Genomic DNA, 14163 nt, shown 5'->3' with positions numbered 1-14163 from the left:
TCAGAATCCTCTTGGTTCCAGGCGGCCGTTGTCACAATAAGTGGGAATAAATCCGTGCGGGCAGATATTCAGTCATTTGCCAAAACCTCAAGATTCGGGTCATTCTTAAAGGAGACAGTTGGTGATATGCCATCTCCTGCAACGTCTACAACAGCAAATGCAGCAGAAAAAGCATTTTCCTTTTTCTTTAGTTTTGCTGTTGTTATTACCTCCATGTTCCTGTTGTAATGATGTGGTATTTGGTGAAGCTGCGTGAAATAGTCCAATACTGTGAATGCACTTACAATACTCAGGTCAAACAAAAGAGAATACACCATGAGGTACTTCCAATCAAATTTTAATATATCTAACAGAAAGTATTTTACTGTAAGAAATCTGTAGACAAATTGTACTGCAAAATGCAAATTCTATCAAAATGTGTTAATCCATCTGAATGAGGTTCTCTCATCCATCAAGCCATGTCTATTTTCTTTGATTCACATTATAAAAGTCATATCAAGTCTTGAAATAAACATTAATGAAGCATAAAACAAATGTTTTTTCTAGTTCATTCCAAAAACAAAGCAATTCAGTTTAGCAAGAGAAGCTGCTCCTAAGCATATTTTATTGTAGCAGTTGGGATGATAAGCAGAAGCCAGCAGATCCAAGTGCATTTAGTTTTTTTCACTTCCACCTAAAAAACACAAACACAGATAGTTTGCAGAAAAAATAAACAAATTGGTGCTGCTTGATTGCATGTAAGAGGACTGTTGGGGCTTGGCAGCAGTATATGTGCCAATTATGTTTATTATTCTGGTATGGCTAAAGGTTCATCAGCCCCTGGTTCTACTGCTGCTGCTGCTTCTGCCTCATTCATTATTTCTTTGTATTTACTCCTGAAAAATCCAGCCTGAGAGAAGAAAAGAAAGAAAGTGACATTAAAACACTTCGATCCTGCATTAAAGCTGCTTAATACATGAAGGGAAAGAAGAGAATAACTGCTGAATAGTTCAAAAATGAAAGGATAGTGTTCATTTAATTTTATTGGGGGTGGAACACCGTTTATTGACTCCATTAGGCTGTATAATAAACTAAAATAATGAATATATTTCGTGAGTCTCACCTTATACAGACCGGCAGTGAGTAAAGCCAGCAGAGCTAACCCTACCAGCCGTCCCCCGAGGTTTTCTTTGGTGAAATCTGGTTGTAGATACACTTCTATCTCAGCTTCAATCTGAGACATGAAATGTCATGAAGGTGGATCAAAATCAAGCTTATTTGAAAGACTAGTAAAATAAATAGAATGTGGAATCACCTTGTGAATCGGAGGCTTGTTATTAGACCCTGTAGAAAAGAAGATGTACTGGTTTGTGTCGTACTCCAGAGTAGCCGTGCTGGTCAAGAGGAATTTTGCAGAGTTGAGTCCAATCTGTTTAAAATATGAAAGACTACGTGATGAGACCGGCATTGCTTTTGGTGACGTTCAATTTCGTTAATAAATTACTGTAATTTTACCACTTTAGAATGAGCACCAGATGTAAAATACTTCAAAATGTATGTTACAATATGACACATGCACATCAGTTACCTGCTCTATCCATCCTGAACTGATGTTGGCAGAGATTTTGTACTTTTTACTCTCCAGTCTTCCCATGAACCTACTGCACCTGAACACTCCGCACCTGGCCACAGAGCAGTCCTGTGGGTGAGGAAGAGACGACAGAAGTTTTAATACTGTGTAAGTACTGGAATCCCCCATTGTAGATCGTATACTCACCACTACATTGTTCTCCTTTATCATAGCAACAAAGTCTGTGACAGTAGGTTCTTCGTCGGCGTCTCTTTGGCAGTCTGGAATCTGGAAGCGAACAGGTTTGCGTCAGTTTAACAGACGACCAGATGTGGTTCTCATGTGACCACGTACGTCCCTCCCGTTCTTGAGGCTGCAGCAGCAACATGAGAGACTTTTCATGGATCAGTAACGTCACCTGCAAACTGCTCGAATCCATCCAGATGTCTTTATCGCCGAGCTTGACAGGCACCTTGATCACCACCGTGAAGTTTAGTGCCCTGATGTTGTTTGTGACCTGACAGAAGAGGAGAAAAGGAAAGGATCGATCTGAAGAGGCTGAGCAAGCATCAGGATCAAGATGATAAACAAGTTATTAAACTCAGCCTAGATGATTCTGTTTTCATCAGGGTTTGATGTTTAGAAGGATTACGCAAGAAAAGAGAAATAAACTTCTTGATGAAAATTTTGATGTGGATACTTTTTTTAATCTTTAAAATTGCAATATTTTCTACATTTTCTTTATTTTCATGGATCTTGAAACTATACCAGGCATGTTTAGGGGGCTGATATTGATGAGTGTGTGTAATTTGGTGCAGATCTAGTTAAAACATCTAGGATTTAGTCAATTTAAATTGGTAGTTGGGCCTCGGCGAAGGATATGATCATGTGAGGAGATACTTTACCACAATTGACTGCTTGTGAGATTTCAGCAAATCGTTCTTTCCAGATGTGAAGTTGTTGTAGTTGAGGGAGCTGAAACAAATGTTTTAATATCAGGTTATAGACTGTAGACTTTGAAATTATTAATATTTTAATGTGATTTCTTTGTCTAACGCAGGGAAAAAAACACCAAACCTTTCAATCGCAACAAAAATGCTGTACTTCACGTCCAACCATTTCATTTGGTAAAGTTCAGTCGAAGTGGAATGTTCCTGATTCTCACTAAATAAGAGAGGTTGAAAATATAACGCGTTTATGTATTGGTTATGTAATATGACTATTAAACATTATAGACAGGCACAGTACCTGGAAGCATTTGCAGAGATAAATATATTCCTGTCAAAGCGTCTGTTGCTTTCGATCCAATAGGAGACGGTGAACAAAGCCTGTAATGAAAGACGGTTGAGATTGTCTCTGCGTTTTGCTGCAGCAATGGGAAGAGATGTAACACAAACAACAACACATAACACAAACCTTAGTTTTGCTCTTGAAAATGGGGTTGTTAATAGTGCAGGTTGTCATTCCTCGCGATAAGCCATCTTCACTGTCCAAGGAGTTGCACTCGATTCTTCCCTTCATGAAAAGGCAATCAATGAAACAACATTATTGCTGTGTGAGCGGTAGACTGTATCTTAGCTAGATATGTATACGTAAATTGGAGCCTTGTTCGTATTCTGCATTCATTTAATCTTTATTTAGTTTTTTTGTGCACATCTTCTGAAGGTTGATGGATATTGATAAAACCGACAAATGGAGCAGTACCACCGCTTATCATAGGCGGCAATGTAGCCAATAGTTTAAGCGAGACAGGACATGAGGAACTCTTGACTTGGTGCTGCCCTCTAGTGGATGTACAGCTTAACAACCACACCAATGTAAACTACGCATTGGAAGTATTTCGGCCGTTAAACGAATGAGCCCTGACCTGCAAACCTGTGAACTTCCTGTAGGAGAGCCCAGCTGGGTACGTTAGTTTCACGCAGCTGTTGTCGGAGTCTTCTTCTCGGTTCTCCACTGATACGGTGACGTCCAGCAGTTCATCAATGCCCACCTTCAACTCTGAGGAGCTGACAGAGAAAATGGAAGGTGAAGGCATAGAAAAACAATAAATCTAATAGTCTCCTTTTGTGCTAGCAGCTAGCGATCCCCTCAGCTAGATGCTCACAGTCTACTATGCCAGACATGTTCTTGCAGAGAAGAGAAATGTAACCTTGCCCACACCATTAGGTTGGGCTTCACTTTTGGGTCTCACCTGTTGAAGTTGAAATCCACTTTCAGGTTATCTACACACTTGTTGTCAGTGCCACAGTTGATCTCGAACTTCAACTGTGGAAGAGAGCATGAAGAAAAACGATGACAAGAATTCATAAAAGTTCAAATTAAAGCTGTTCACTTACTAACTCTGTTCAGTTAAATCGACATTTGTTGCAAATTTGTTTAAAGGTCACTTACAGAATGATAGGTGGTGGTTTGAGCCTGCTGGGCAAGACTTGGTTTAAGGTTTGCAGTTGAGGGAATACCATCAAAGGTGAATCTGAGCTCATTTCTAAGTACATTGAGAGCATCCTGAGGACAAGCCTGCGAGAGGAGGGCACAGTTGGGAAATACCGTTAGTTTGAGCCCAGTGAGTTTTTTTTGTTTTGTTTTTCAGACAGAAACCTCTTTTGGTTGTGATATAATCTGATGTCAACAACTCACCTGAATAAAGAATTTCACTGGGAAGCATTTTGGCCTCTGTAAGTCAACTTCAATTGACCCGGTCTTCTCTCGTTGTTTGCCGTTGATGTAAGCTCTGTTGTTTGGGACCTTGCGGGTGGCATCCAGTGTTAAAGTATAATTGATCTTTGCTCCAGCTGGAATTAATAACGGTTGAATCGACATGTTACTCATGTACATGGACATTTATGTGAACAGATACAGTGGGTCTGTGGTTCAAGAAAAGTGAGAGGAATGAGTAACCTGTGGAAACTTTAGAAAGTTTGGTCATGGTAAAGCAGATTTGAGCTGTGTTCTCCAGGTGGTTCTGGCAGATTGGGTTTTTTGTAGGGACCTGGTTTGGGTTGAATGACATCGTAGCCTCTACCATTACCACAGGCTTTGACCTGGAAATGGATAGAGCAGGAAAAATTAGAGGACCACCACGTTTTCATAATCGCATCAAATCCAAAAAAAAAAAACACTTGGAAAAAAGTCAGTGTGATAAGATCTGGCGAATAATGTGAGAAAACGTTATTTGACATACACTGTGACTGTTTAATTTGGGCCATGTCCTATCAACAAACATGGAGGAGGTGAACTAACTTCAAGACAAAAATGAGACACTGTTGAGACAAAAAAAGTTTGTAAACTTTTCAAGTAAAGGTTTATGACATATACTGCATCCAGCCAGCAGGTGGTAATCAAGAAGCTTTGGCTTCACTTTTGGGAGCTCACAAATCTTCCATCTATACTATGCTATAAATTATATTTTTGTATAATTGTATGCTGAACAAAAGCAGTATGTTAACAAAGAACTGCAATGATAACAGACAGTAGAATCATGTACAAACCTGAGTAAGACAACTGTGCCCTTTGACCCCACTGCTAAGTCAGGCAGACTGTCGCCACTGCGGTCAAAAGACGAGTCACTGATTGACATACCGAAGAATCTAAGTTGTGGCCGGACTTCAGAGGCAGCAATTCTCTGTGGAATTTAAGTATTTTAGACAAAACATGTTTATCTATCTAAAAGAATAGGCCTCACAGACTGATATTGTTACAGTCCCACCTAATTCCCCTTAAACTCTTCTGTGTTCTTCAAAATAACATATTCAAAAGGTTTGACATAAACAAAAATTCCCCTCACGGCCTTGAAACAACTTAACTCTACAACTTATGGCCCAGGCCCTGCCCCCAATATCCATACCCTCACAGCGCCACCTGCAGGCGAAGAGCCTTTTTCAGCTGCTTGGGCCCACCCAAAAGTTGACTTTCTTAGGTTTGTGACATCACAAACCTAGGCTGTATCCATCATTTTCCAACTGGCATTTGTTTACTGCAGCTTATTGGTGGAAAAACTCTTGTCTTTAATCATGTCAAACCCTGACGTAGGAATATGTTTTTATGATTTCCACCCGAGGGGGACATTGAATTTTTTTGAGCCTACTCACCTGTGAGTAAGTCGAACTGACTCTGCTTCCTCTTTCACCGTGGAATATGTAGATGCTGCCTTGACCACCATTCTCCAGAGGTGCACCGACTGCCACCTCCTTGAGGTCATCTGCGTTGAGATCAGGCAGCACAGCGAGAGAAGAGCCAAACCTCGCCTGGTCGGACTCATCCCCTCTCAGCACTAACGGAGATTCGAAGTTACACTCGACCCTCTGTTCAAAATATATAGAGGAGAGTCAACGTTTGCCTAGATGTTAAGAAAAACTAATTTATTTAATGGCACTAGACGAAATCGTCACTTACCCAACGAGCTAAACCGCAAACGTAAACTCTTCCCTCTCTATCAGCTTCCTTGTACATCGGGGCAGATATGAGGATTAGGTCAGTGAATCCGTCAGCGTTCACATCCATGGCACGAACCTCTGCCCCAAAATATTCACCAGTTTGAAACTGTTTAAGAAACAAGAAGAAAACAAGACTGTTTATTCCAGATCTATGTACACGTTTAACGTCTATATATCCGTTCAGAAAACACGCACCTGCCATGGAAAGGGATCAATCATCTGATACTTCTGTCCATGAACTGCCATCACAAGTCCTCTGTGTTTATATCTCGGAGCGCCAACAATTGTCAATTGGCCTTGTCTGGTTCTTGCGATAGTCATGGAGTAACCTGAAATTTAAAAGTCAAAGCAAATCAGTTAAAACATCCAAAGCTTTAGCTACACTTGGCAAAAGGGTCTTTTATAAAAACTAACTAACTTTAGTAGTGGGTGTAGTGTTTTTCTTTTCTTTGAAGGGTTTCTTATTTACCTTTCAATGTAACTTTGGTGATTTTTGGAGCTTTGTGTATGACATGTGAACATTTGTACAATACAATACTTTCTGACTCCTTGTTTTTCATTTGCCTTTTTACCTTTCTTTGCTCAATTTGTGTGGTTAGCATGGGAGGAAGGGTTAAAGTAGAAAAGTACTAATAACGTGTGTATTAGTTTGTTATTACTGTAAAATTCTTACCCAGATAACTGTCTTGTTCCATAAACAAAGGCTCATATGAACTCTGCTTCTTGCCTGATAATGTGTATTCCATGTAGCCTCCTTTCCACTGGTTGGCGCCAACAGTGCCCATTTGAATTCCCTGTAATTCAGAACCACAATCAGCCCACAAAAGCGAAACTTAAATGCAATATAGTGTCAAAATATGTCGCCTGTGTGTAGCTTTTCTATCACAAAGGCAGGTGTCGGTGTCTGTAATTATTATTACCCCTGGCACATAAGCCACACTGAATCCCTCCTGAGCCATTTCCATTTTCAGTGTCTCTCCAGTGGACTGAGATCCTGAAACAGCAAAAGAAATGAGAACTGAGCTGAATCCCACAGTTACATACCCGCTGTTGTTGAATGGATTTACAGTGGCAAGCTTGTTCAAACAAGTTCAACTTATTTTTGTTTAATTATTAATTCAGTGTTGGAAAACATAACATAAGAACTGGATGTGTATCATGAAAGGAGCCCAACAAACAACATCAACGCTAATATTTGTCAACTGAGAATGTAAATTACATTTTAAGCTGTAAGTTTACATTCGTACCCTTCATAGAGAAGATTTTGTCCTGCAAATTCTGCGTTATTGCAGCAAGTGCGTCAAAGCTCTCTACTCGAAACACGTGATTTGTCGAGAGCGAAGATGCAATGAGTTCCAGTTCCTGTCTCCCCCTTGTGGAAGAGAACGCGTCCCCCACCTAGAGGCATGTTGAGAAAATAGTTTTAATGCTATTCAAGTTGAGTTGATTTTTTTAACTCGTTCTAAGATAGTTTATCCACCTGCACCCATCACTAAACAAGAGTTAAAAAGAATGAAAAGATATATCTGTAAAAGAGACAATGTATAAATTAAGAGGGAGATTAATAAGACAAATTAATTGATATTAATAAAAATTGATTTAAAAAATTGGTGTTAATGAGTTGTGGTGAAGGATTATAAACTTATTTATGAAATTTCACTTACAATTCACAGGGTAGTATCATGTAACTGTATGTCTGGATGTATGGTCAAAACACAAACAATGCCTTTTTTGTAAAACACATTTTGCTCATTGGAATGAACTGAACTTACCCCAATAGCAAATCGAACAATCTTTGCATTCTCAGCTAAGTATATTGCATTTGGCAAGTCTTCGCTGTCAGTAGATTCTCCATCAGTAATGACGATCAGGATTTTCTTCACGTTCGGTCTGGAACCTCCTGCTGATGTGAAAACATTTTGGCTGCCAAAACAAAAACAATATCATTTTAATACACGTTTGTCCAGTTCTTTGGTCAATAACATAACATAACAATTTCATCTCTGGAGATCTGCATTTTATTTATGTTTGAAAATATGTTCATTATGCAACTGACTTCGTTTCCCACATTTAGCTTTACCAGTTTTTTATCTAGCTCTGGAAAATTAAACAAAATCTATAATTATTGCAATATAATTTCCATCAATAGCAATTTAACAAGTATTCAGTCACTTTATTGCTTATACATTGTGCACAATGACAAGGTTTAACACACGTTGTAAAATGTTTTGTTGTTTATCAAGTTTGTTTAAAACCACAACCCTCTCTTAGGAGCAAAAAACTGTTTTTACTCTCAAAAGAAATTATGATGTGACATTTATTGTGATAATTATCGATATTGACGTGGAAAGTTTGGTATAACTTTTGGTCATATTGTCCAGCCCTATTTTTACGTCTAGCTCAGTTTGTCCACCCGTCCACTGCACGGGAGACAAACTACACACACAACACCACAAACTACACCCTCAAAAGTGTGTTAACTGCTACTGTGTCAAAAATTAGACCACCATCATACAAATTATCACATCAGGATCACATCAGCACTTACACCACATATCGGATGGCACTAGCCGTGTTAGTGTCGCCGCCTTGTTGACTTATTCCATCGATTTTCGACTCCCATCGTCCAGATGAGAACATGTCACGAAAGTTTGATTCAACATTGACATCATAAGAGAACTGGACAACAGCAAACTGCAAAGTGAGAGAGAAGAAGAAGAAGAAGAAGAAGAAGAAGAAGAAGAAGAAGAAGAAGAAGAAGAAGAAGAAGAAGAAGAAGAAGAAGAAGAAGAAGAAGAAGAAGAAGAAGAAGAAGAAGAAGAAGAAGAAGAAGAAGAAGAATTACAACAGTCATGGAGGCAGCATCAAACTGTAGAATTTGATCTTTCAGTGAATTCTCTGAGTGTCTGCAATAGTTGAAGTGGCAGTGGGAACATCGTCCTGGGAACATACCTGCGTATCTTTTCCCACAAATGGGCGTAACAGCGTTTTCACAAATGTCTTCATCGTTTGGAAATCTTTATAGTAGACGCTGCCTGAACCATCCAAGAGAAAAACAATATCTGCCTCGGCTCTGCACTCTGTCAAAGACACAGGCCAGAATTGAATCATTTGTTAAAATCCACATAGCACATCTTAGACAAAAATGTATTTGATGTGTACTTTGTCCTGTCTGTTAACATGGAGGAGGCAGGGTTTATGAGCTACACTGCAGACATCTAGTCCGCCCCTCTGAACCTCAGTTCTAACAGCTAAGCAAACTGAGACTAATTGACTGCTCTCATTTCAAATAAGATAAAAAAGAATCTAATAAAAAGCAAGAAAACATTTGTGACCATTAATAAATGTTCAGGAGGAAAAGTTTACCAAAAGTGTATCATGGTACATTTTTACAAACTCACCTGGACAGGACGGCGGCACCGCGGATCCAAACCAATCATCCTTTTCGATCTGGAAGCATGCGCCGCTGTACATAGTGATACTTTTGTAATCCCGTGGGATGGTTGGGCCACACGCCTGAAAGGAGACGAGATCATATCATACTGATTGAATAAGCGGACTATTTGATTGTGTAATCGCTCCTTAAACAACAGTTTTCCAAGCTGCAAGGCGATAAGAAAGTGATAATAAGTGAACATATCAAATGTTTAATTGGACTTTTGACTGATCTCTATATTGATTTTAACTATGTTCTGGAAATCTGGGAAGTTTAACAACTCACCATAGTGTTTTGTGAGATGGGGTCATTCGTCATTGTCAAACCAAGGGACATGTTGACTGCAAATTCTGGCGCTGCATAGAAAACATTGAACACTTGTGTTACGAAGCTCATATGATACGAATGCTTGGTGTCAAAATATCTGGTTTCTGGTCTTTCTCTGGAGACGTTAACAGTGAAGTTGGAAAACATATGTGTACCATCAAATGGCAGACTTGTGCAGGTATCAGTGCACTTGTATATTTTCCCCCTTCCCGATGGTGAATACTGTTCAAGGGGAGCGCTGATGAGCACGCTGAGGAAATAAAACCCAGAGAAATATGGAACAGGATCAGTATCATCGGCGCCCTGCAGTTGTTTTCTTCAATCGGAAATGCAATGTTATTGCAGCTGGTAGACGTGCGACTGACTTACTCTGACTGTCTTTGCACCACCTGGTAGCCAAACCCAGCGGCACCGTTGGCCCAGGTCTTCCAAGCCACGGGGTCGATATTGGAACATAGAGCAGTATTCAACACTGAGAAATGAGAAATGATAAGATCAGAATCATGTGTGTTATAACAACTGTGTTATAGTTGTTATAAAACTATAGTTAACAAAACTCATCAGAATGTTTGTCTCTAGGAAAATCTATAGACTCCATGTGTCGCATTCAGTTTGTGTTTGGTTTACAGTGGTGTGAAATGAGGGTTACCACATTGTCTGTTTGGATAACACCACTAGGGGGCACCAAAGCAGAGCCTTTCAAACTCTGGACTCACTAGTGCAGTGCCAGACAGACCTGGAGATGAGAAAATGCTCTTATATTAAATCTTTATATTTTATCCCATCTTTTCATATTGGGAATGATAGATGTGTAATGTAAATTTAAGAATGCCCTACACTACACAATTTTATCTTTCGTGAGCAGGACGTTGAGTTTTATAAACAGTCTTTGCTGCAGAGTGAAGTTAGAAAACTATGTGTTCATCCCACCTGGTTTATCTGCGGTGAAAATTCTTCATGAAATGAAACTGAGTTTGTGTTGTTTTTTTACTGTTCACATCTGTGACAGATGTTTGTAAGAACTTGCAGGTAGATATAGTGGCTCAAAAAAATAATTAATTTAAGAACATTCGTGAGACAGTTACTAGCTCTTTGTTAACTTCTGAGTAATTTGTAAAAGCAGAAACAGCTTTTCATCATGGAAACAAGCACAACTTATTTCTATACGTGCGATTTTTGTACATTGAGGGATTTGTTTGTTAGGCAAATGAAGTCTCTCTTCTTTTTCCTTTTTTGGATTCTCCAAAAATAGTCAACAAGATACAAACTCTTCAAACGTCTGACAAATGATGTTCTCATGGTGAACAGCAGGAGAACAGATGACGTTGAACCTCCAAGGTCTGATGTCTGTGACTTTAACAATATTTTGGTATCTTGTACGTTTTGAACATCATGTGTATATTTGCATTAATCTTGCATAAAAATTAATAGTGGGTGTAGTGTTTTTCTTTTCTTTGCAGGGTTTTTGCTGTGTTTTACTTTTCATTTCTTCTGACACTATTGGTTTTATTTTAAGCCACTTAATATAACCAGCTTTATACTAACTTACACTGGGACACAGAGGACAAAATAGATGTGGTATGATGGATAAGTAGAATGTTTCATAAGTCATTTAGTAAACGCACATTATGATGACTTTTAATAGCTTTTATAGCTTTAATAGCTTTTTTGCAGATAGCTTCTTTTATGGTCAGTTTAAATGTAAAACACCATTTTAATTCAGGATGTCTGCCTCTAAAGATTGAGGAGTCAGGGGTGAGCAATGTCTCCAGTCTCCTCTCTGCACAGGACGAGCAGATATAGATAATAACTGGTTGGGTGGTTGATAGTTTTGCCTCTTCTCATGGGTTCCTGTGATTATTTTCCAGATTCTTGCCGACCTAATCTATTCATGTAGCACATGCACGCAGGTCATGTGAAAAATAGATGCTGTTAAACAAACACAATTAATCTAAATGGTCAAAACGATGTATCTACAAGTATGAGCAGTTGAAATGGGATCAATACGGAGAGACTGGGGTCTGTCTGGGATGTGGTCTTTATTTTCTAAATGTTGTTATTATTGTTCATTCATCCTTTAGCTCTGGTAAAACAAGGCAAATAATAACATTTCTGCAGGAACACTTTAAATGTCACTTAACAAAATAGATTACATTTTTACTGACTCACAAATATAGAGAAAAACTTTTTCTCCATCTGTAAGGATGGTGTATATTATTATTCTATTTTCTAAAAGACAATTTAAGAAAAAAAAAAATGCAAGTTTCCTTACCTGAAATGAATACTGCAGCAGCAAATATCCAGGCCATTGTGTTATCCTGTCGGGAAAATGCATAAAGTGCGATGGTTTGCTCACATGAATGTATGTGGAAGTGAGAGAGGTGACTAGCTCTTCTACTGCCTGTGCAGAAATCGTGAAAGGACTAGTTCAAATTTGAGCTTAGAGGAACTCGAAGTAGGTGGGGTCACAATACTAACCCTTTCCATTGAATGTGGGCTATAATGACAATATGTCTACACTTCCAGGAAGCAAAAGGAGCTTTTTGTTATGATTCAATACATTAAGAACATGTTTTAATGCAGACACAGATATGACGGAGTTTCATTTATAACAAAAAATCTATAAAGTCCCTTTAAATTCAAGGTTACATCCACAGCAGTGAGAAAACATCAGGATTTATTTCTGTAGATTAAAATAAAAACCCAATATACTTGTTTTGAGATGTATAGGATGTTGTATTTTGCTAATGTTGGTGTCTCTCCTGACAACTTTGGCAGTATGGAAGTCAAATATCATGCACCTCCATTTCTTCCACTGTCCCATCGCACCCCATTTGAGAGAGAAAGGTAGGCACTATGAGCAGGGAGAGTCACTATCTGTTGACTTTATTACCTCAGATAGAGAGGTATGTTTTCATTTATTTGTTTATTTGTCTGTTAGGATTATGCAACAATACTGCTCAACGGATTACCACAAAACTCTGATGGGCGGTTGTTCCATGTATCAAGAAGGAATAAAAAATGGGGGGCGAAATACATCATCTTGCCTTTATTATAAAAATAAAGAAGAAGGATTAATTACTAAGTCACCCTGCTTTTATCTTTTTATCAGAGCTCTGCATGTAGAGTCACTCTGCTGATCACAGCTGCCTCTGCTCAGGAAGTGGACGTCCTTCACAACCACTGATCACTGATGATAACGTGCAGCCCGGCCACGACTGCTTGGAACCAAGCTCTCTGACCACATACAACATCTTGTCAGAAGACAGCGCAAGACACATGTGTGACTTGCGCTGTCACATAACCTCAGAGTCAGAAAATAAAACATATATAAAGTGTCGGGAAAACCAAATGACGCGCATGTACAACCTTTGCAGAGCGTTCCCCTTGACCCTTTGCCTGCCGAGCATTGAACTTAATATTATTATTGGCAATATTATCCTAAGTAAATTTACAGGCTTTAACATTGCAGTACTACAGCTGGAGAAACCCGTCAGCTTCACAGATTATATCCAGCCTGTGTGTCTGGATAGCAACAATGACAGATTCTTCCCCGTTGGTAGTCAATGCTGGGTGCCAGGCTGGGGGAAGGGCAGTAAGAATGGAGGTGAGGATCCTTCAAACTATGTTACCCTGCTCAGACTTGGTAGTAACATCCATCCTGCGTGATCCAATCACAAGTGGTCAGCACGCACCTGAATGCGTCATGAGATCTGATCAGGCAGACCACGTTGGAAGGTGGTTTTGGATGCATGGGGCCTCATTTTTTTTGCTGTGTGATGACAAATGTGTTTTGTCGAGACACTTCACACAAGTGCATTGACAGAAAGCATCAATGCAAAAGTATGAGTACAAAAGCCACAGCACGAATACTAAAGTACTTGTGATCAGTCCTCTGAGAACGGATGTCAACACCAGGTCTGAGTAGGGCCTGGTTTTAACTGGATTTTAAGTTTTAACTGACATTAGTCTGGCTTCATGATGTGTAAGACATAGACTGATAATTCACAAAAACTGTATTCTTGTGTTTTTTAGGTGCTGACAAAGCTGGCTCAAGTCTGCGAGACCTTGAAACTCAAGTGGTAAACTGTGGGAGCATTTCTGATTCGGACAACATTTGCACTTATGCCGTAGACCTTCAAGAGGTAAAAACTCAAAGTTTCCCATCCACCTGAATTTCTGAAATCGATTTGCTCTTCTCATCAGGGAACTGGGTTTCAGATCAGGACCTGACTGATGTTAAATTCTCTTTTTCTCTTTGCAGGGGGATCAGGGCAGCCCTCTGCTCTGTAAATCAGACTTTTCTTGGTTCCAGGCGGCCGTTGTCACAATAAGTGGGAATAAATCCGTGCGGGCAGGTATTCAGTCATTTGCCAAAACCTCAAGATTCGGGTCATTCTTAAAGGAGACAGTTG

General features: G+C 39.3%; 1 protein-coding gene across 1 annotated transcript; it reads right to left on the bottom strand.

Annotated features, from left to right (window-relative positions):
- Positions 1-581: 581 nt before the first annotated feature.
- Positions 582-12057, bottom strand: LOC133028067 (integrin alpha-M-like). The gene is made up of 30 exons (XM_061095263.1): positions 12021-12057; positions 10118-10220; positions 9904-9998; positions 9707-9777; positions 9387-9501; positions 8938-9065; positions 8534-8679; positions 7758-7908; positions 7233-7383; positions 6906-6979; positions 6659-6779; positions 6181-6314; positions 5945-6091; positions 5641-5853; positions 5041-5174; positions 4451-4593; positions 4190-4344; positions 3944-4069; positions 3744-3817; positions 3417-3558; positions 2966-3064; positions 2798-2877; positions 2627-2713; positions 2455-2524; positions 1968-2066; positions 1757-1837; positions 1568-1678; positions 1295-1408; positions 1103-1213; positions 582-889 (listed from the first exon to the last, which is right to left on the bottom strand). Exons 1-30 carry the CDS (start codon positions 12055-12057, stop codon positions 788-790), a joined length of 3414 nt encoding a protein of 1137 aa, XP_060951246.1. The 3' UTR covers positions 582-787.
- Between the last annotated feature and the right edge of the window lie 2106 nt (positions 12058-14163).

The sequence above is a fragment of the Limanda limanda genome, chromosome 21, assembly GCF_963576545.1.
Source record: "Limanda limanda chromosome 21, fLimLim1.1, whole genome shotgun sequence".
Lineage (NCBI taxonomy): Eukaryota > Metazoa > Chordata > Actinopteri > Pleuronectiformes > Pleuronectidae > Limanda > Limanda limanda.
This window is presented reverse-complemented; position numbering and strand designations above follow the sequence as displayed.

Coding starts and splice junctions, on each gene's coding strand:
- LOC133028067 (XM_061095263.1), bottom strand. CDS start 12,057: ATGGCCTGGATATTTGCTGCTGCAGTATTCATTTCAG. Junction 6,980..7,232: donor CAAAATCTTCTCTATGAAGG/GTACGAATGTAA, acceptor TTGCTGTTTCAG/GATCTCAGTCCACTGGAGAG. Junction 1,838..1,967: donor TGGATTCGAGCAGTTTGCAG/GTGACGTTACTG, acceptor GTTCGCTTCCAG/ATTCCAGACTGCCAAAGAGA.